Genomic DNA, 24293 nt, shown 5'->3' on the forward strand with positions numbered 1-24293 from the left:
GGACAACAGACCTAGATAGTGGGTGAGTACAAGTCCTGCCACCTATGCACATTGAAGCACAAGAGAAAAAAGGGGGGTAGCGACAGGAAGCATTGCATGTCAAGAGGAGGCACTGGCAGCACCCGTCCAGCACCTGCACCATCGACAGGGGGCATCCAAGGGTGCATGCACACGTTTGACACACCTGGACACAAATGGTCATGGACACACACCACTGCCATCACAATGACACATCAGACCACATGAACCACAATGCATCTTGAATGTGGCATAGTGCAGATCCACCAAGCAGCATCCAACAGCATGTCCACCCATGACACAGCCGTCTTCCCATGTGCACTCAACCGGGACACACCACAGAACACCCGCTAAAATGACACGGGGTGCATGTACAGGACAAGGATTATATGGCATAATATACAAAGGATGCACACCCATCACATATACACATTGCATGGGCCAGATGCACTCAGGAATGTTCATGGCTAACAATGGCCAGATACATTGAGAGTGCAGACCCATGCATGAGACAAATGACTGATGCCCGTATTGCACCCCATACAGGTGACTCTAGGTATCCGCAGCTGGTGTGGCTGATGACCCGTGTGTGACCCACGTACACCACCTACAACCATGCCCACAGCTGGACCTGCGTATGCATAGAGCACACCTTTGGACTCCTGAAGCCACGATTCCGATGCCTAGACTGCACTGGAGGGGCCATGATGTATGCCCCTGACAAAGTAGGGAACATAGTCTTGGTAGGTGCTATGCTCCATGACATTTACCTGAGGAGGAATGCATCCCTACCCCCGACGCTGACAGGCCACACCCAGAGGAAGATGGAGATGACGACCATGTGGCAGGAGCCAGAGCAGACACCCACAGGGATGAAGTGAGGAAAGGGAGAGTGGCCCTACAGGCACTAATAGGCACTAATAAGAAATTACTTCTTGTACGGTGACCTGACCCAGTACACAAGCACAGTGTGAATAAAGATCACAGAACACAATCATAAATGTCCTCGCATGTTTTGAGTTCAACAGATTTTTATGTAACTTGTTCAAACTCCATTCCCTAAGCCTCCACCCACCACCAACACACCAGCACACTAACCCCACTCCCCCCACCCAGCACCGTGTCCATGGCAAGGCCACTCAGGCCAACAAGAGTCCTGACATTCACAAAGGCCTTGCCCTCTTCTCCCAACTCACAGCATCCGGGGAATGTGAGCACAGCTGGTGCTGGGACCTACGCCTAGGGGTGCTCTGATAGGATTCCTCCATATGGGTGGTTGAAGTTGAAGGAATTGATGCGGCCACCTGCATCTGGTGACACTGGAGGGCACTGCCCTCCCTGATTTGTCCTGCTATGGCAGAGAACCCCGCACACCTCACGCACCCTTTGCCCAAACCCAGTCAGTGTGGCTGTGCATGCTGTGATGACACAACTTTGTCCTCACATAGTCGCGGGCCATCATCTTCATGGCCCCTTTGATGGCCTCACAGATAGCCTCCATATGGCCACAGTGTGCAGTGGCAATTGCCTCCATTTCATTTAGTCGCTGCATGACCCGGCCTAAAGAGGCCATAGGCGAGGACGGGGAGGGGTGTGTTGCCTGGTGGGTCTGCCAACAGGGGACCCAGAGGAGCTGGTGTCGGTGTCAGGTTGGGGGAGTGTGCACGCCGGCATCGTGCTGGACTATGTGGGCTATGGCTTTGCTCCCTGTCACGCACTGGATTCTCGGTTGTGGTGGTTGTTGGACGGCACAGACTGAAGCCTGGTGTGGGGACGCTGCCGCATTGTGGCTGTCGCTGCTGCTGCTCTTCCCTTGTTCCTTCAGAGACACGGTTTGCAAGGGGGGGTGGCCTCCCTGGCAGTGTGGACTGCCACAGTGGTGTCCTCAGTGGCAAATGGCGTGCTCCTAGCAGGCTGGGTTTCTGGTGCAGGTGTGTCTTGCACCTAGGGGTAGATTGTGGTCCCCTATGCGGGGTGGTGGTGTTGGTGGTGACACGGGAGGGTGCACATGCAGATGGCACCGCAGCATCCTCCACCTCTGAGGCCTCTGGGGATGCTTGTGTGCCTGTAGGGGATATACGGGATGGCGTTAGAACATAATCTCTCATGTGTATTGGCATACACAACGGTAAATACATGGTGACAGGCCTGCCCCCAGACTGTGGGACTGATGCATGGCCCTAGTCTGGTTGCATTTGATAGTAGGTTGGCAATGATGGGGACGCGTGCTGGAAGGGGGGCACATTGGGGGATTGCATTTGGCCGTGGGGACATGGCAGGGGTACATTGCTGGCCTAGCTGTTGCTTCTCCTGCATGCCTCTGATCCCCATGACCAACTTCACAGTTACATGTGATGATGGGTCGGGTCTGGTACTTGTCACTGCTAGATCCCAATCGGGCACTGCTGTGACCCTGCCATGGCTGTTTGGTGCATGGCGCGTCATGTGTCCCTTGGCTGCCCTCCCCACTGCTCTGGCTCACAGGGGTGGCCTTGGTGCACTGGCACATGGGTGCTGCGGTAGGTGCCTCTAGTGGCTCCCACGCACTGCCCCCAGTCCTAGTGCCCGGCTCATGGTTCATTCCACTGGGGCATGCTGTGCTAGGCTGTTGTAGTTTCATGCAAATAGGGGGGTGTTGACTCACCTTCTGCCTCCTGGCTGCCAGCTCTCGCTCAGCTCCTCAGACTCCCTCGATCCCCTCCATGTCCATGACTGTACTCCATCTCTCTTCCCAGGGTGTGAGGTTGAGTACCAGGGGTGAGCCTCCCCCTGTGGCCAGGCTGTCCAGTCTATGCTGGGACAGGAGTCCCCGGACCCACACACGCAGGTAATTCCACCTTTTGTAGCAGTCCTCCTCGTCCTGGGTGAGGCAGCCGACTGCCGACACCTTCTGGCTCACCGCCTGTCAGATTTGGGTGCAGCGCTGGAATGGTGTCTTCCTCTGTCAGGCAACATAGACCTCTGCATGGTGGGCCGCAACGTTATCCACCAAGACACTGAGCTCTACCTCTGTAAATGTGGGCTTGCACAGACGATTTTGGGCTGCTTTGCCACTTGCCCCCTCCTGTGAAATTTGATTCATAATGTAGACTGCTATAGACTTACACCATGCATACTTAGAGAGATTTGTGACCACCAGCCTAAATCTATTCATGGCTGGACTGTAAATGTTGCATTGCATAACACACTAACTTACTTGCCAATGTTAACTAGTGCCACACCTAGAGAGAACTGTGAAGATTGGCCTATGTTGCATCTGGCTAGAATATGAATGTTAGCATGCACCAAACTTAGATGGAATGCTTAACTTTAGCCTGTGTCACATCTAGATAGGATTATGAATGTTAGCATGCACCAAACTTAGATGGAATGCTTAACTTTAGCCTATGTCACATATAGATAGAAATGTGAATGCTAGCATGTGCCACACCTGGATGGACTTAGATGGAATGCTTAGTTTTAGCCTGCATCACATCTAGATGGAAATGTGAATGTTAGCATGCGCCACACTAAAATGGAATGCTTAACTTTAGCCTGTGTCACATCTACATAGAATTATGAATGTTAGCATGCACCAAACTTAGATGGAATTCTTAACTTTAGCCTATGTCACATCTAGATAGAAATATGAATGTTAGCATGTGCCACAGTTAGATGCACTTAGATGGTATGCTTAACTTTAGCCTGCGTCACATCTAGGTAGGATTATGAATGTTAGCATGCGCCACACTTATATTGAATTCTTAACTTTAGCCTGCGTCGCACCTAGATAGAAATGTGAAGGTTAGCATGTGCCACACTTAGATGGACTTGGATGGAATTCTTAACTTTAGCCTGCGTCGCATCGGGATAGAAATATGAATGTTAGCATGCACCACACTTAGAGGGAATACTTAACTTTAGCCTGCGTCGCACCTAGATAGAAATGTGAAGGTTAGCATGTGCCACACTTAGATGGACACTGATGGAATGCTTAACTTTAGCCTGCGTCACATCTAGATAGGATTATGAATGTTAGCATGCACCAAACTTAGATGGAATTCTTAACTTTAGCATGTGTCACATCTAGATGGGATTATGAATGTTAGCCTGTGCCACATTTAGATGTAACTCTTAACCTTGGCCCGCGTCACATCTAGATAGAAATGTGAATGTTGGCATCCACCACACTTGGATGAAACTGTGAATGTTAACAAGTGTCACACTTAGATGAAATCATGATCACTAACTTGCCTCACGTCTAGATGATATATTGAAGATTAGCAAGTGCCACACTCAGATGGAATAGTGAATGATAGCAAGCATCACACCTAGACATAATTGCAAGGACAGCAATGCCAATTAACCGATCCACTAACAATTTCACCCCTCTGCATACACCTCTCAAACTCTAACCAAACACAACCACAAGCCTTCAACACAACAATCCGCACAAACTTTACTACACTGCAACAACAAAACAAACCACACATAGACTCTCAGAGCAGCACACGACTATCGACCGTAAAACACCCCAAGCCCAGACAACGGACCCACCGGGCTGAGGCTGCCAACAGCACATCACTGCTCTTTTGCACTTTTCCAGCTTATTCCCACTAACTCGCCCCCCCCTTCCCTTTTTCAGAGCCACCTGTGCGCCAGGGGACCACTCCGGTGATCTTAGTACGCAGTACAAATATCCTTTAACATTAACATTAACATTAACATCATATCATCGTGACATGTAAAGGTACAAGAGTTTTTTGTGAAACTCGCTTACAACGATTTGTAGATCGCAAAGACTGGTTGTATACTTAATCATTCCGGGAACGTTTAATATCAGGCCCTGAAATGCTCTAATAATCGTGATTGTAAAACTACTAAAGGAACTTAACTTCCTTGAATAGATACAGCCAATCACATCAATCTATAAAACAAAACAAATTGTTTTAATGCTTAGATTTTGATCGCTTAGTAATATTGACTGCTCGATACATAATCTTAATGCTGCTGATTTCATGACTCAGAAGAAAACATCAGCTAAACATTTACTACAACTGGACTTCTAGTTAGTACATCTTCTATGTTAAATGCTTTTTTATCTTTATTTTATTATTGTGTCAGTGTGTGTTAATAATTAATATTTTTTATTGTACTGCATTGTATTGCATATTCTTGTTCTTATCGTTATTTTTCTAACTGCGTGTAAATTCAAAGGGCCTCATCATGAGTTGGTCGGTATCCCTGGCGGTTTTACCGCCGGGGCTATTAGCGTTACAGCCAAACACCCTGGCGCTATTAGCTCCGGATCACAGGTTTGGCGGAACGGTAATTCCCCATTCCCCATTGGGCCCAATGGGGAATTTTCGGCACGATTACTGCCGGCGCTATAACTGCAGCTGTAATAGAGCCGTAAATCGGCAAAATCGTGGAAGATTTGTCCCCAGCTCAGAGCTGGGGGTAAATCCTGCCAAACCTGTGATTTGGCAGACCCTTAAATGAGGCGGTAATAGCGTTATCGCCGCATTTAAAGGTTACTGCCAAACTCGTGATGGGGCAGAAAATGTCAGCAAAAATGCACAATAAAAAAAAAAGACTTGAATTATATCACATATAATTATGCTTTTCCTCTAACCAAATTTTGATATCACAGTCTACTAACCATTGCTAGAAACTGCAACCTTTCTGGCATGCAACACAGCACAGCAGAAGATAAAAATATGTAAAGAAAATGGTTTAAAATCTATTCAACTTACTGAAATATTAGTGTCCTTATTAAGAATGACTTGTAAGAGGTGAGGTGGGAGAATGGGTGGGGATTTGAAGCGTTCCTCAGGTCTGAACTCATACAATTCTTGGCCATATAGTCCTGGTGGAGAGCTGGACACATCTGAAATAAGCATAAAATTAAATTGGGGTTTAAATAAAAAAGTGTAAAGATCCTATAACTTCACAAGACAGAGATAAACAATAAAACGTTTTGAGTTGACCTACAAAAATCCGTTCATCATATTAACAGTCTATGGTTAAACCTCATCTGGTTTTCTTAAATGTAATTGCACCAATCAAGCAGTACTGTGTTGAGTGTTTCTTTGCAGTATATAACAGTTACCTAAACATGGACATCACTACGAGTTTGGTTGTATCTCGGCGGTAAGTACACCACGATATCAACAAACTGCATTACTGTTACTGTCACGTGGTCCGGCGGTATTACTGCTGGATTACAAGTGGTGGCAAGGCGATGTTAGTCCCCATTAATTGAAGTCCATAGAACACCATGGAGGATTTCGTTAGTATTACCGCCGGTGGCAATAGCGCAAAATCAGACAATTTCGGGCGGTAAAATGGCATTATTACATCCAGCTTCTTGCTGGAGGTTTTCATCTGCCTTACCCACAAACCCGTAGTTCGGTGGTGCGGTAATGCACCGGTAACTGCATTACCGCTTCGTTTTTACTGCAAGGACCAGCTTATAACAAGGCACATAGGGGTCCCCATAAATTTGCTGGTATCCTGCCAGTAAATCCGGCGGGATACTGGCAAACGGTATTACCATTTCAGCCACCTAGTATCCTGGTATTACTGGGATATTACAGGCGGTGGGAATACCAGTAATTCCCCATTCCATGGAGGGAATTGCTGGTATTTGCGGCATCAGTTTGTATCAGTGCTGGAAATACCAGCTTTTTATTGCCAGTGGGGGTCTGATTTACCTCCAGCTCTTGGTGGCCGGTAAGTCAGGTAAGCCCCACCAACAAGAAAAGTTCTGGTAAATGTTACCAGCACTTTTTTTCCTAGACCGGCAATTTATAATGAGCCCCATAGTATATAAAGTGGACTGTTAATCAATTTGCTAGTGCACATTTTAAACCACTTATAGAACTATTGCCAAAAGATGAATAATGCTCATTATTTTAATGAATGCTTGCCCTAATATATATGTACAACCATTGTATCTGTGATCTTCTTAAAAGAAATACATTCACGCTGAATTTGCTACATTTAGATGTTTAAGTGAATCTGAGGTTGCAGCTTATTTTGAGATACTTTAGTCTAATTTCTTGTTTTATCATTTAAGATGTATAGAAGCACTGAACCCTATTTGCCAATTTAGCCACTTTTGTGTGTTGGATACATATCTAGTTTCACAGGCGGCAGTAGACACTTTCATCTCGCACACAGAGGATGAACTCATAATACCAGTATGTCCTACAACCTAGACCATTGTCCTTAATTAAATGAATGTCTGAATGTCTCCAATGATTTAACTTGAGGGCTATTTTCATCAACCAACCAATAGGTTGTGTGTGCATTATCAAACTATCTGGAAAAAACAACAGTCACAAAGAGGTTTACAACAATGTTTGATAAAGACCTTGCAAGAGGTTGTAAGGACATTGATCATGAAAGAGCCACGCATGTGATGCTGGCAGGCATCTGAGTACCGGATCATCTTCAAATCCCACCTATCAGAAATTACTCATGTGAATTCAAGCCCCAATGAATTGCAACTTTGAGACTGTGTCACATTATTAGTAAGTCTACAGATTTACTGAATAAGACCCAAAAGGTGTCCAAGAGCCAGTCTGATTACTCCAAAAGTGGTCTTGATAAACAAACAGGCATATCAGTAATACAGGAACGAGGCCAGACTGTGGTGAGTTTCCAAAGGTGTTTTGATATGAAGGCTCCTTTGCTCCATTTTTAACTAACAAAGTCAGTGACTGTGAAGGCTAAAGTTCCACACTGCACCTCTTACCCATGAATTATATAGGATTGGATAACAGAAACTTTGTCCCGAAGAGTCCTCATAAGGGACATCATCCGATACACCAATTCTGATTTTCCACCTGAGTAACCATAAATCTCTTTAGGGATCCCCTCCCTGGCACCCTGTTTCTCTGTGCATGTCTTCCCATATAGCTATGTGTGAACTCCAAAAATCAGTGGAAGCATTTGTTTGATTCTAGAGGGGTATATGGAAATGGCTAGGGCTTTCCTCATGGAGTTAGAGTAAGAGTTGCCAAAACTAGATGTGACCTCTTTGTGAATGGTGTCTCAATTCAATGCCTGAATTTTTTTTTAATTAAAATTTGTATTGGGCCTCATTACGACCCTGGCGGTAATCGCCCGTCATTACCGCCATGGCGTAATGAGCGTTTACGCCGTGGGACGATGGCGTAAAGAGCGCCACATCACGACCCATCGCGCACGAGCATTACGCCATGGCGGTAATGCAATTAACGCCATGGCGGAAAAGGCCCCTACCGGCATCGCTAAGCGAGCAAGGTGCCCTTCCGCCAGCGTAAGTAGCGGCCACCGTAATTTACGGCCACCGTAATTAGCGGCGGCCGTAAAAGGCCAAACCGGAAATAGCGTCATCGCGCCGGAACGGGAAGCAGCCCGTCGGCCATCTTTAAAAACACAATCCATCGCCATCCTACCAAACAACACCAGACCCAACCCTGACACCTGTCCCAACCAAACACCCACCCATCCAAGTTCCCGAAAATGCCAAAATCCGTGAAAAAGGCATGTGACCGCCAGCGCCAGGAGCGATTCAGCCGGGAGGAACTCTGCATGCTAGCGGAGACCCTGCAGGACAACGCAGGTGTTGTTTTCTCCCCTGAAATGACCAGGACAGCAATCGGGAAGAAGAAGGCCATCTGGGCCCTGGTGGCTGAGCGCGTCAGCGCGGTGGGGACCGTACCCCGCACCCCACAGCAGTGCCGGAAGCGTTGGGATGACCTGCGCATACGGGTCAGAGCCGTCATCTCAGCAAACCGCAACCTTGCCCAGGGAACCGGTGGAGGGTCGGAATCCCCCCTGAAACTCCAACCGTGGGAGGAGATCTGTGCAACCACCATCGGCATGGAATCCATCGAAGGCGTTGGAGGGATGGAAAGGGGAGCCCCGACATCAGGCGATGAAGGTAGGTGCCTCATACAAGACATGCCATAGTCACAGCAGTCCAATCATGTGTAGCACAAGGTTGCCCTAGAGTGTAAATGCAACACAAATCAATACTGCCCATAGCCACATGCGAGCACCACCCTGCATACACTGCTGGCACCCGCATACCTGCATCCACATACCACACTAAAAGGAGACAACCTGCATGGCACTGCCTGAAATCTGCCTCATCCACTGGCCAAAATAATGTCAACCATTGTCATTCCAAAGTCCGTAGACCCATCAATAACGCCCTCCCACCTTTGCTCCACCACAGGCACAGAATCACACCCAGAGGACCAGGACACCCCTGCGCCGAAGAGAGCGAAGTCCAACAACAACGTCCCTGCACCCTCAACCTCAGCTGCAGTGAGGCAGACCCCACGACAAGCAGGTCCCACTGCAGGCATACCGGAGGTCCCACCGGCAAGCACCCCTGTTGGCAGCAGGCCAGCAGCAGCTGCTCCACCTCCACCGACATTGCCTGCCACAGAAGGCAGGGGGTCAGCGGCCAGCAGCAACATCGGGGAGACAGCTGCAACAGCTGCATGTTCTGACTCGGACATGGAGCAGGAGGTCAGAAGCCCCACTGACCAACTACATTCCCCCTGTTTCTCAGACGCCAGCCCCCATGAGGGTGACACACAGGGGCACACTGAGGCAGAGGAGTGGCCTTCCACCCCATGCCCTGTCCACACTCCACAGGAGGGGAGCAGCCCCTCCATCACTCCACCTGCACTGGCCATGGGCCAGCACGGCCAGCAGTCCCTCGAGGACATCACTCAACGGCAGCATCAACTGTCCACAATGCTGGATGAGCATGCCGCGGAATGTGTGGGGGCTAGGTTTAGCATTGAACAGGCCACGGAGACACTAAGGGCCGAAGTGGCGCAGAGCACTGCCACCCTGAGGGATGCCATGCAGGCCATGTCCCGGGACATCTGTGCCGAACTTGCGGGCTTGCGTCGTGCGGTCACTGACCTCACCCACACAGTACAGGAGCTGCATGCACAGGGGCAGCCAGGGACATCCTCCACTGCCAGTTCTGCGCAGAGCAGCCCCGTGCGACGTTCCGGACGCAACCTGCGCTCCACAGCCAGGGGTGCCCCGGGGGCCGGGAGAGGGGGCTTGTGACGGCCTGTGGACACTGTCACAGGCATCTGTTGACACCTACATGGGGTGTGTTGGGGTGTGCAGGGGGGAGGTGGGAGGTGGGAGGGGGTGTGTTGGGGTGTGCAGGGGGGAGGTGGGAGGTGGGAGGGGGTGTGTTGGGGTGTGCAGGGGGGAGGTGGGAGGTGGGAGGGGGTGTGTTGGGGTGTGCAGGGGGGAGGTGGGAGGGGGTGTGACACGACAGTTCATAGTTCCAATACACTTTTTTCTTTCAAAAAAAGAAATGTGTGGACATTTTCATTGCGTATGTGTGCTTTATTGGTGTACAGTCCACAGTGTGCATGTCCCAGAGACACACAGTGCCCCAAGTGCAGTCTCCATGCGATAAACACCAGCCGTGTGTGCTAGAAGCAGTGGTCGATGATACTTTGGCGCATGGCACGCCCCTCCTGTGCATCGCCTCCTCCATGTGGTGGCGCCCCATCTGCACCCTCCTCATCCTCATCGTCAGGTGGTTGCAGTTCTGCGTCAGGGGGCAGGGGCACATTCCGTCTGACGCACATATTGTGCAGCATGACACATGCCATGACGATCTTTGCCACCTTCTCATGGCCATACAGGAGTGCCCCACCAGACCTGCTGAGGCTTCGGAACCGTGCCTTCAGGAGGCCGAATGTCTGCTCTATGACCACACGAGTACGTGTATGTGCACGGTTGAAGTCCTCCTCGTGCTGGTTCTGCGGGTTCCGGACTGGTGTGAGGAGCCACCTCTTCAGGGGATAGGCTGCATCACCTGTATGTAGGCGAGAATGTATGTGTCAGTCATGTTGTCTGATCAGGAACATGATGTTCCACCATGGCTGGCATGGAACTGTTACCTTGGCTCACTTCTACATGCACTAATTGATTCACACAATGCAACCAGTATATGCTCATTGCTGCCATGGCCTGTTTTGCATGCCATCACCCTATGTATGCAGAGGGGTTGTGTGCATTGTGAGTGCCCTTCCTCTGTCTCCGTTCTCTGTGTTACTCACAGCCAGGTGGAGTATGCATCATCCCCCCCCCCCTTTCTGCCAGGTGGAGTATGCATCATCCCCCCCCCTTTCTGCCAGGTGGAGTATGCATCATCCCCCCCCCTTTCTGCCAGGTGGAGTATGCATCATCCCCCCCCCCTTTCTGCCAGGTGGAGTATGCATCATCCCCCCCCCTTTCTGCCAGGTGGAGTATGCACTGGTACGTCATTCCCATGCCCACTTCCATGACATTGCACTCACCGAGTAGCCAGGATCTTGGGCCTGCATGTCGCTCCATGTAGCGTGGTATTGTGGAGTTCCTCAGGACCATTGAATCATGGGTTGATCCGGGGAATCGGGCACAACAATGTGTGATGATCTTGTTGGAGTCACAGACCATTTGCACGTTGATAGAGTGGAACTGTTTCCGGTTGCGGTACGGTACCTCCATGGCACGTGGAACCACCAATTCCACATGGGTGCAGTCGATGGCACCAATGCAACCGGGTATGCTGGCTAGTGCATGGAAACCCACTTTGGTGTTTGCAATCTCCTGGGCAGTCCGTGGTAATGAGATGTGGTCGTCTGTGTGCTTGAGGAGGGCATCGAGCACTTGGATGAGTGTTCGTGAGAATAATGGTTGTGAAATGCCATGCAGGTGCCCCTCTGTGTGCTGGTAGGTGCCTGTGGCCAGGAAGTGGAGTACAGCCACTATCTTCAGTAGGGGGGGGATGGCGGTTGGACTTTCTATCATGCTGACGATGTCGTTGTGTGTCATGTCTACGATGGCGGTGATGGTGTCCCGGTCCAAACGGTACAGGGTGTGGATCTGCTCAGCAGTGAGGTTGTTTGGATTGGCTCTGATGCGTGGGATTGGGGGCTGCCTGCGTGGTGGCACTGGCTGTGCTGGTGGGGCTTGCTGGGCCTGCCTTGCCCTCCTTCTCCTCCTGCGTCTCCTCTGTGCTGCCTGTTGTTGTTGTTGCTGTTGTAGTAGCACATGCATTGCTATCAGGTCCTCCAGCCCCAACATTGCTAGTCGTATTGGCATCATTGTGGAGTGTGACTGGGTGTGGGTAGGGGTGGGGTGTGCTCTTTTTGTACTCCCCTGAGTCTGTATTGCCTTCACCTGTGCTGTTTCTGTGCACCTGTGGCAGCTGCATTCACTTGACATGGCCCTTTACGGTTGGTTCGCGATGGCGTTATTTGCACCATGGCGGTAAGGTACTTAGCGGCCTCGGTGATGGCGTTAGGTGCATGTCCGCTTGGGTCGGCATTTGCGTACCTTTCCGCCATGGCGCTAAATACGGTGTGGGCGGTCGCGTGCGCGCACCCTTAGCGCAGTTAGCGGCAGCGTTAACTACGATGCCGCTATTGGCATCGTAGTTTACGGTCACGAGTCATGATCGGACCTGGCGGAAAACGATGGCGGTAACCATTTACCGCCATCGTTTTTCACTTAGCGCCAGGGTCGTAATGTCATTTTTTACAATACAAAGAGAAGTAGTACAAAACCACCTCAAGACCAAAAACTACAACTACCATCTTTCCCTTACCTCCACACATCCCGCTCCCCCCTCTTGCCGCCCCCCTGGTATAGGCAACAAAAAACACACGATCCATAAGAACAACAAAAGACCTCTTGTGCGATACTGAAACCACATATGAGAAAACCATAAAAAGAAGAGCGGACATCTGGCACAACAATAGCATACCCCTGACGGTTCTGCCCAACACTGGTCAGTAGATCCCCTCCTTAAAGGGAAGGGGTCGAATCCCTCTGCCCTAGACACTCCTTCCACCACATCGTCACCCACTTCCTAATGTCGAGAAACCTCCAAGGGGAATAAACCTGGTGCAGAACCCACTCCATTCCGTCTCCATGTTGACTCTATGTCCGTGAATGGCTGTAGTAATTACATTACATAAATATTCTTAGCTGTATTGACCCACTCCATTTTCCAAGGTAGCAATGGCTTCTTCCAGTGCATAGCTAGGCATGCCCTGGCCGCCAACAGCAAACAGTGTGCCAAGTGAGACAAACCCTGATACTGCCCTTCAATTTCCTCCAGGTCAAACAACATAAGGAACAGCGAACGTTCACCATTCATCTTCTTTTTCCATCAAAGCACTTTGTCCCAATAAACCTGCTACTTATCACACTCCCACCACATATGCCAATATTCTGCCTTTGCACCACACTCCCGCCAGCAGAGCGGACTCACCAGAGGATACATCTTGGAGAGGCTCACTGGGTCATACTGCCATCAATGCAATAATTTAATGGCGTGAAGCTTATACTGACAAGCAATTAAAACCTCAAATGCCCTGCAGCACAGTTTGCGCCATAATGCCTCAGTCAATCGCAAGCCCAAGTCCCTTTCCCATCTAACCGAAGTGTATCTGTGCTCCCCTTGCCTGCCTCTACCAAGGCACGGTACAGTAGGGAAATGAAACCCTTCCTCTCTGTCTGAGAATCGAGAACCTTCGCTGTCAGAGTGCGATCCCGCTGCACCTGCGCCTTCCAGACTTCGGCTGTGATCACCCCCTTCAGTTGCAAACATGAAAACACGGACAGGGTCCCAATTCCCAGTGCCTCTTCCAGTTCCGATATAGGGATAAACTGCCGTCTTTCCATAACTGTCCACCCTCATAAGGCCTGCCTCAAACCAACTCTGAAACCTCTGAAAATTCAGACTATGGTCCCTCACCCCAGAGCCCACAAATGGCTCAATGGGGAAGGCCAAGTCGTCACCCCATGCATCTCTGGCCCCTTAAGTCAGAGATTGCAAATGACACAGAGAATGGGATGTTCCCTTATCCTTTGCGGAATTCGGTCCCTCGGTACACAGAACCATTCTCCCACTGTCGCAAGTCGAAGATGACAATTATCCAACCCAACCCACTGACGCGCCACCTGTTCCCTGAAATGAGGTACCATAACCCTAAGCTGAGCCGCCTTATTATACATGTACAGGTCCGGAAAACTCTTTTGGAAGCACCAGAATATCATAAGCCATTTGTGCTTTCTTCCATTGCCATAAGAACTTTAAAAGATTCCTTTCACTTCTCAAAACATAGAATCGGGAGCCCCGATATCTGAAATATACACTGCAGTCTAGGAAGGAAATTAATCTTAATGGCATTTAGGCATCCCATCCATGATATGGTGAGTCTATCCCATTTCCCCATGTCATTATATAAGCTTTGCAACACAGAAGGGGGGAGGGTAGTTTGCCTCATAGAACCCATCAAAATTCCTCGTTAGAAGGATCCCCAAATAGCGCAATTGGTCCTCCCTCACCTCCATTCCCAAACAGTCCAATCCTCGTGAATCCCGATCCTCCTCCCTATCAAAGGGAAACAATATAGACTTGGCCCTATTCATTTTGAACCCAGAGAACGTCCCATAGTGTCCAATCAGTTTCACTGCCGCCGGGCCGATCCCAACGAGTTATTAAGATGAAATAAAATGTCACCCGCATACAACACCAGTTTATATTCGGACTCTCCCACTCTTATACCTGCCACTCAGGGATCCTATCTTAACCACTGGGCCAGTGGTTCTAAAGACAAAGCAAACAGTAGAGGTGAAAGGGGACATCCCTGTCTGATTCCCCGGGCCAAAGCAAACCAGCGAGAAAACCACCCGTTCGCTGCAATGCATGTTGTCGGATGTGAGTACAAGGCCATAATCCCATTCAACACCCCACACTGAAATTCAAACTTACGCAGCACTGCCTTCGCCGCATCAATAGAAAGCAATGTAGGATTGCCCTCTTTCCCCCAGCCCAATCGAGTAGGTGCAATGTTTTCTGGATAGTATCCGTGCCTTGGTACCCCCTTATAAAACTCACCTGATATGGGGTGGACCAGTCAAGGCATGTGTACCCTACCGAGAGGCAAGTACTGGGGTGAATATCTATGCGTCCACATTAAGAAGTTAGATGGGTGCATAGAACCCACAGAGAAAAGGGTCCTTACCTTCCTTAGGTATCAAAAAACAGAGGGCCCTCTCAAAAGATCCAGGGGCACGCCCTGTCGGCCAGATATGGTTAAACAACTTTGTCAAATAAGGGACAAGTAACGCAGTAAATGATTTGTGAAATCCTGACGAGTAGCCATCATAACCTGGGGCCTTACCCAGCAGCAAACTTCAAATTGCCGCTACAATCTCCTTCCCCGTTATAGGAGCGTCAATACCTGCAATGTCATTAGGTGTCAAGACGAGGAGAGAGACACCACTCAAGTAAGCCTCCAGACCTCTGGCGTCCAACTGCTCTTCTCCCGCATATAACTCCTCATAAAAAGAAGCCAATATGTCCACAATCCCCTCCGAAGCCATTACCACTTGGCCATTAATGCCGTGTATTGATGTTGTACATCTTTCAGCCATTTTCCACAAAGGCAGGCAGCCAAGAGCGCATCAGTCTTATCCCCTTTCTCATAATACATTTGATGCAAAAACTGGAGCTTTCAAACAATATCAGTTCCTCCCTTTTACCCCTCACCTCCTCCACCAGTCTCCACACCCCTACATCTGATTCCTGTATTTCCCTTTCCAAGACACCAATCTCTGTACGCAACCTATTTTCAAGTAAAGTTCTCTCCCTTTTCTTCTGGGCTCCTTCCCTAATCAACAGTCCACTCCAAGTCACTTTAGCAGCTTCCCAAAAGGTACTTATATCCACCTCCCCTATATCATTGATGAGAAAGTATTCCTTAATGACTCTGTCATACTCCTCCCTAAACATTGGGTCCTTCCAAAGTGATTCATTACATCTCCACAGTTAATAACAAACACTTAGTCCCACCCATGATATATCCAGCAACACCATATCGTGATTCGACCAACTAATCAGAAGTATTTCACAACAAAGCACACTGTCCTACAATTCTCTGTGCACACAAAGATAATCAATGTTGGTATAGGTTCCTTGCGGAGGAGAGTAAAAGGTGAAACCTCTGTCCTGAGGATGAAATAGGCAACATGCGTCACGCAAATCGTGAGAATCCAGGCAGGCTTACAAACCTTCACAACCAACAGGGGGAACTTTACTACCATCCACTCCTGGGACCCGTCTATCCAGTGCTGGGTCAGCCCACATGTTCAGGTCTCCCCCTACTATGAGGTGCCCTTTGAATTCTCTCACCACTTACAAAAATGTTACCCTCAAAAATCTAATTTTCCATTGGTTAGTGACATATTTCATCGCAAACGTAAGCCATACTCCTCCTATCAGACCTGAAACCCGCAAAGCCCCTGCGTCACCACTTTTCCATGTCATCACCTCTTCCATCCTTAGTCTCCTGTGGAAAAGGATCCCCACCCCATCCTTCTTAGAATAACCAAACGCCCAATACATCTTTCTAATAAGGCCACATGGGACAGTCCTTTCGTAATTTCGTATTATTTGCTGCAAGAATAGGTCATCCATTCCCACCCTCTGAAACTCTCTAGAGACCAACAATTGTTTAGTCGGCAAGTTTGGGCCTTTCACATTCTATGTACAAACCCGTAGGCAGTCCGCCCTCCCCATTTAGTCACATCCGCCATCGCCATGGAGTCAATAAGTCGTGTCCACCAAGTAACGCACATTCAACTAAAACGAGTTCCCAGGTCATAACAATCACCTGAAATGAATTCCCTTTACCAGGGCACCCCTTCCCTTCTCCCCATTCAAAACCCCCAAAGTCAAAGCCCCCCGCCGTGTGGCTTCCAGCCCCGCCCAGATAACATCACTGTCTGGGATCAGACCACCAGTTATTCCCAGACCATGGAAAATATCTATACGTTCCACTCATATAAGAGCTCCCCCCGTAACAAAACGATCAAGCCCACATATCGTGAAACCAGCACCTTTACCCCCGCTCTTATCAAATTTCAGTCCTGTAATTCATACTCCAATATCAAATACCAAAACCACAATATCTGCAACCCCTCTCTGTGACAACCTCAGTAAACACAAAAACAGACCAAATAAGTCAACATAAGGCATCAACAGCGGATCAGGTGGGCAATAAGAAAGTGCTTCTTGTCAGTAGTCGGATCATCAGGGAACCCCCTTTAGGCGGTGTGGGTTCAGTTTCTTAAACTTCAAAGATTCTGGCACTCGGCACCTCTTGCCACACTCCACCCTCAGAAACCCCTCAATGGGAGTGCCGTCTCCTTCCGGGGCTATCTCTGCAGGGGCCCCAAGAGTACACTCTTGACCCTCTGAATATCATTCTCAGTTATCAATTTATATTTAAGACCCTCATACTCAAAAGAAATAGAGAAAGGGAACTCCCAATGATAACGGACTCCCTTCTCTGTACGCCACTAGGTAAGGGGGCCACACAACCTCCTCCTCGCCAAAGTGAATGCTGAGACGTCCTGTGAGATTGTGATTTTCGAAGAACCAAGAAGGACCTAGCCCTCTTTCCTCGCCCTATCAAGAATGTTCCTCTTTTCTTCAAAGTAGTGGAAGCTGGCCAGCACCGATCTGGGGTCCCTGCTCCTTCCACCAGCTCAGTGAGCTCTACCATTTTGGGTTCAATGATCACGTCATTGCCAAACAAGAGCTTAATCATGTCATATATGGACCTCTTAATGTCCTGTTCTGTCTTTCCATCTTTCTCCTGCAGTCCAAAGAACCAGAAATTATTTCTCATCCCTCTATTTTCAAAATTGTAAATCTTGAGAGTCATTTCAGCCTCCATCCTTTCCATCTCTGAAAACCTCATGTTGATATGAAATTCCGGAGCATGAAGCAAGGATTGTTTAGTCTCCATTCTCAAAAGTCTATCATCATTTTTATCAACTTGTGTGTCCAGCTTATAAAGCTACATCGGAACAAATCCCCCTTATTTTCTCCAGCAGCGCTGCAATGTCTTTCTTAGTAGACACCATTTTACCTACCGCCTACACCATGGCCAAGTGTTTGGACTCTTGCGGTCGGGGTCAGCAAAATTAAACCGCTGATGGCAAGATTTCCAGTCTATCAAGAAGGATGGAGGCGCAGGCAGGGACCCTCGCAACGCCAAACACTCAAGTCTCTGCACAACTGGGGGAAGTCAGGAAACTCAAGTATGGGCAGCACCCACACAGTCACCCCTGGAATTGCAGCACTGGACTAATAAATCGGCTGCTGCCCTTTAAAGCTGGTTCCCAGGTCACTTCTCCAACCCGAGAACTTTGAAACTCCTGCACACTCCTACTAGCCCAGAACTCGTACCCCTGAAGGCAGTCCTCACCCTGTGCAGAAGGGCCTCTGACGCATACCATCACATCCAGCCATGGAAGTCGCCCACAGTCCATCTGATTCTCCACACGAGGCGCAACACTGTGGGCGAGGGCTAGTCAGCGAGCCCGGACCCCCAACTTATGTGTCCCGCTGGCAGCAAGAGAGCTGAAGACACCAGAGGCAGGGGATCACCGCCCCAAATTATGCCTGACCAGCTATTCTTCCTGGGCATGGGTGGACTAAGGCGGCCTCTCAGTTTATACCCCCCAGTCAGGTGTGAGCCCCCTGCTCCCTCAGTAATCCCATGCCAGGGATGCAATAATGTCTTGCGCAGCCCCCTGCAGAAAGCCTCTATATCCGTGTCAGACGCTCATCAAGAGAAGGAGAACAAAATATATATATATATATATATATATATTACACGGGCCACGGCCGTGTAGTTATGGGTAAGTTGCTCATCTCATAGGAAGAGCACTTTTTGGGTGGCTTATAACTCCGCCTAGACGAATCCTCACCAAACTTTGTGAAAAAAAGTGTATGACCCACTCTGAATTTCTTTGCAAAGTTTGGTCCGGGGGGGGGGGCAAAGTTATAGGGGGGGGTCCCAAAATTTCATTTTTTCCCATAGAGTGAATGAGGGAAAAACTTTGCTCACGCCTACAGTGTATTTTTTCGACCCTCATATTTAGTACTTTAGAAGTAGTATAGTTCAAACCAGTGTACTGCGCAATTTGCTCAGTTTCTGTATTTGTTTTTTAAATCATTGGGTCTGTGGGAAAAAAAAACCTTCTATGTTGTGATACAATATATTTCTTTCATTGTTGTAGTGTTTATTTCTTGTTTCTTGCTAATCTTCCATCTGTTGGCTTGTTGCAGATTTCTGGGACAGTCAGATACCAGTTGGCGTATTCTAATTGTTTATTTCTACGTTTATGCTATTCATCTATCTGTTGGGTTGTTGCAGATTTTCTGGGGCAGTTAGATACCTGTTGGCATATTATAACTGTATATTTCTTGTTTGATTTTAGTGGTATTTATTATCTGTTTGCTTGTTGCAGAATCTTGGGGCAGTTAGATACCTGTTGGTGTATTCTGTTTATTTCTTGTTACATTTTAGTGGTATTTATTTATCTGTTTGCTTGTTGCAGAATCTTGGGGCAATTAGATACCTATTGGCGTATTCTAACTGTTTATAGTTTTGAAATTGAAGTTTTGCTAATGTTTATGCAGAGATTAGCTATTAAATTTGGGTTTTAAGAACATTAAATAAGCATTTACAAGATTTGCTGGTAATCTCTGTTTTAGAGTAATGGTAGTATATTACATTCAAACCATCCACATTTCTTTTTTATGTATGCAGGTAGTGACCTTCAGAGGTCCTGAAGCTCTGTTTTCTCTTCTTTGGTTAAGTAGGCTGTGACATATTGTGCAACTGCAGTGGAATTGTCTGCAATGTACTGCACATCTATGTTTGAATTCCATAGGAGGGCAATGATTGCATTGTAATCATTGATGTATTTTGATTGTTCTGTTCTTTTTATGTAATATGTGTTCTTAGGTGATTTACCTTTGACACTATGGGCCTAATTCACAGAACGTTTTCCTGTGGGATTGCACCATTATGAAACGCTTCTGTGAATCAGGCCCTATGTCTAACTGAAGACATGAAGTTGTTTACTTGACCTGTTTTTGAAACTGGTCGAGGGAAACCAAAGCGCCATTTGGTGTAGTATTTCCCTTTGTTTTTATATTTGCGACGACAATATTTCCCACATTTGTGTCTTTGAAATTGTAAAATTTGTGCATGACGGTCACTATGTGTTGTTTGTGAAGGGATTTCACAAGTGACATATTTTTGGATGAACTGCAAAACAGTGGCATCACTATCCTGAACAAATTTAGGAGCATCTTTAATCCATAATAGCATGTGGATGTGTGGTGCTCCTCTGGCTTGGTATTCTTTTCTCCAAAAGAAGTGTTGCACTTCTCCAAGGAGAGGAACAGTCTTATTAAAAATAAAGCGTAGCATAGCAATGAAGCGATGATGGAAATATCTTGATACATTTACAGGATCCAGAGAGCAGAGTTCTCCTGGTGTTTTTATATCTATGTTTGTTTTGTTTTTGTTTGCTATGCGTAGGAAATCATGTAAATCTTCCCATGCATATTCTGCACAACTTAATGTAACAAACCAAGTGCGTGGGCCAAGGTTTCTTATCATACAGCGTACATCTCCATGACGTCAGAACCAGTATTCTTTTGTACCATGCATGTTTGCTGAAAGATTTGTAATACTTGACTGTAAAACCTCATCTTTTTCTTGCACCTTTTGTAATAATTGCATAGCTGACATATTTTGAAAATGGGTACCTGATTTTAATGTGGATGCAACTCTTAGCATAGAGTTGCTAGTTCACTTTCAAAGATATGTATTCCACGTTTTTTCTGAATCTGGGGTCGTCAGAATACATTCGTAAAGAGCGATATTCTGATGCTGTTATCTGTGTGGGTCTATCATCGTACCTGAGAGAAAGGTTGAGTATAGGTGCACACCTCTGGTTCAATAAAGATTGTTAGGTAGTTTGAAGTTGTATTCAGATAATTTTAGGTGCTGGGGAGGAACTGGAGTCATGGCACAAAACACCGACACATAAAACAAAAAAAGAAAAGGATTCAACCTAGGAATCCTCCCGTCCCCTGCACACTTTTGGGTGTTTGGATCAAGTCCAATATTGTTATTTTTATACATCAACAGAATGTTTAAGGAATAATACTTCATAAAAAGAAATGTCAATAGACAAAATTATACAAAAACATTTTTTATATATCACAAATAATCTGGCTCAATTCTTTTGACATGAAATTTACAACATAAAGAAGCACAAATGGTATCAAAAGATCACATCAAGTTTGGAGAGAAATCTTTTTTTTTGAAAAGCGAAAAAGGATTTTTTCTATCATCGTACCTTCCTCCTTTTCCAGTAGGAAAGAATAGAAGAAAGGCCTGTGCTTCTATACGTTTTTCCCATATGCTGATTGGAGATCCTTTGCCTTGTCGCATTTGGTACATTTCCAGTGCATCATCTATAGCGTCTTTAGAGTGTAAAGGATGAATTGTATAATGGTCTAAAATATTGGATTGTGCAGCAAGATTTAGAAGTTGAAATTGACCAGATTCTGGTGACTCTTGAATTATCTCAATGGTTTCTCTCAGGTTTTCTTCAATATTAATTTCTTTGTGGTATTCATTGTTGTCTTTTAGATATTCAAGGGCTTGTCTAACTTTATGTAAGTCCATGAGTTGTTGCCAATTTTTTTTGTCTTTTGTAGGTAAGCCATTTACTAAGACAATTAAAGATTGATCTATTGGACGTTACACACCCATTTTCTTTAAGTTCTCATGGTAAATAAACTACTTTTCCACGAATGCCTTTCACTAATTCAGAGGTAGGTAATTTTGCTGTTTTTGGTTGAAGGCGTATTATTGCTTGAAATGGGTGCACTGTTTGAATTATGATGCTCTCATATAAATTGAGTTGTTGCAAGGGTTTTGGTAGTGGGAATAATTCTAAGTTATTTGTGATAGCACGTGAAGGAGTTTGGTTGTTGTCAAGTTTTGCAGTTTGTTTAAAAGCTATTGCATTTAGTAAGTGGCTTTCACTTCCAAAATATTTTATCTCGATATGCTCAATTTCTTTGAGTAGTTGTTTGGCTGTACCATGTAGAAGATTGTTATTTAAATTGGCTAGTTCTAAAGCAGGACTTTTAGCATAGTAGAGTTTGTGGACCAGATTTCTTATAGTTGAATGATGTGTTAATATCATTTTGATATGATGGAAGGTGCTTTTGCAAATAGGTCCTAAAATGCAGGCTAATGAATGTCCTTGTAGTCCTGTGTATTTGTGCACTGGACAGGCATCCATATTTTGTAGTAGTTTTATTTTGAATTTGTCTTTGCTTTTTACATACTGATTGAGGAACTGGCGTAAAGATTTGAAAGATTTTTTGGCAATGTTACACATTGATGTGTACGGCCATTTGTAGACTGGACGTTTTAGTTCAGTGGAATGGAGAGTTGATACTGAGTTTTCTAGGGATATTTTTGTGAGCAGAGTTTCTTGTTCCATAATGGTGTTATTAAGTTTTTCATACCCTCGTCCACTGCTATGTATGGCAATTGGGTTTGTTTGCTTTTGTGTATATGCTTCTTCGTTAAAATATGGTTCTGTGCTCGTGGTGTGACTCCATTCACCTTCACAGATGTTTAAGAAGCTATTTTTGTTGATATTCTGTTTATTGAGAAGTCTTTTTTGTAGTTTAGTAGTTCGTTTTCTTAGTGGTTTCCTTCTGTTTAAAACTAAAATAAATAACTTCCTTTTGAGAAGGATTGCACTGTCTATGAGAGCTTCTAGGATTAATTTTCTACGGTAGGTTTTAAGGGCTGTCCATGATTTCTCTCCTGTTTTTATAAGGTTCTGAAGGACTCTGTGGCAGAACATTTTTGTTACATTTTTTTTTTGGTATGTTACTTGCCACTACATCAAGATTTATAGGTGCACTGTTAGCAGTAGTGGTAGCTGAAGTCTTGTAAATCACTTTCTGTTTCATTTTACATTTTGATAGAGGAGGCAAAGTTTCTGTACTGGAAGCTTTTTCTGTTTCACTTAATGACTGTATTGGCTGTTTTGTTTGAACTGTTGTACAAAATCTGCTAGAGATGGATGCTTATTCTGGACACTTTTATTTTCTCTACTTCTGCGTTGCTTTCTACGGAGTTGCTTTTTGGTAGGCATTCTTTGGGGTCTGTTGGAGAAAAAAAGAATGCTTTGTGCATGAGTGCTGAGTATGATGGTAAGGATGTTTGTGGAGGTGTGTGATTGTGCAATGGGCAGCTACATCAAGTTGGGAAGGCTATTCTTATATTTGTGTGTTACTATACTGGGCTTCAGATGACAATATAAAGTATGCAGCTGGTGAGGGGCAGCACTAATACTAAATCTAATGGTAGAGGGTTAATACACATGTTTGTTCTACAATACTAAAATGCTAGTGTGTTTGAGTAACAGTTAGAACATTATGGTAGTATTGTACTTACTTTTTTGTATGGAAAGAGTAGGTTTCTTCTAAATTCTTGTTCGTACTTCAGACACTGCTGCTTTTCAGGAGAGTGGTCTTCACTGCAATTGTAAAAGAAAGAAGTTAGTGAATATGTGTGTTTATAGCACTTTTGTTAATGTAGACATTGATTTTTTGTTTTTGTAGTAGTAGTGTTTTCTGATAACTGAGCATAGTATGCACATGCATTTTCCTTTGCCTATGTGCATCTGATATTTTACTTAGAATCTGTTAGTTGAACATGTTTTACAAATGAGTATAATAGTAAACATATAGAACACACTTGGCTTTTTAAGGCTATGTTATTGGATGTTAGGAGATAGAAGATATAATGATATGCATTATTTGCAATTTTTACAGGGTAAATGACAGATATTGTACAGAAAAGCATGCAATCTATGTATTTGTGAAGGTGTGGAAAATAAAGCAGAATGATTTGATGTAGAAGCAGTGGAGTTGTTTCAGCCGAGAGCCTTTCTGTGTGCATGTGTGCATGAATGAAGATGCATGTACTCATCCTGGCTGCGTGCAATATTATAACACACTAGAAAGCCTTTTTCCATAATTATACTGTTATTTCTCCCATCTTTTAATATGAAATGACACTTTTTTAGATAGCTTTGTGTGTAAACAAAAATTTGGAGAGCAGACAGGTTTGCAAGTGACACTTGACCATAGCAGATGGGAGTAATTACAGTAAGTTCATTTTACAGTTTATACAGGGTAAGTGGCAGTTACTCTGTTTATATGCATTCATAGAAGAGCTGTACATGTACTGTGTAGAAAATATTCATACCTGTAGTCTGTGTTCATGCATGTGGATGTGCATGAATCTGCAAGTAGAAATCTTGGGGAGTTTTATAGTTGTTGTTGCTGT

The 24293-nt window shown here is 46.1% G+C and overlaps 1 protein-coding gene across 5 annotated transcripts in view; it reads right to left on the reverse strand.

The window, feature by feature from the left end:
• Nucleotides 1-24293, reverse strand: part of PRKAB2 (protein kinase AMP-activated non-catalytic subunit beta 2) — a 768584-nt gene that overhangs the window by 158616 nt on the left and 585675 nt on the right. For all 5 annotated transcript variants that reach the window (XM_069641335.1, XM_069641332.1, XM_069641331.1 and 2 more), the window contains one exon: nucleotides 5754-5887. In XM_069641335.1, coding sequence (XP_069497436.1) covers nucleotides 5754-5887 — 134 coding nt within the window. The remainder of the gene's footprint in view (nucleotides 1-5753; nucleotides 5888-24293) is intronic.

Source organism: Ambystoma mexicanum, chromosome 1q (genome assembly GCF_040938575.1).
Source record: "Ambystoma mexicanum isolate Mex_15411 chromosome 1q, UKY_AmexF1_1, whole genome shotgun sequence".
Taxonomy (NCBI): domain Eukaryota; kingdom Metazoa; phylum Chordata; class Amphibia; order Caudata; family Ambystomatidae; genus Ambystoma; species Ambystoma mexicanum.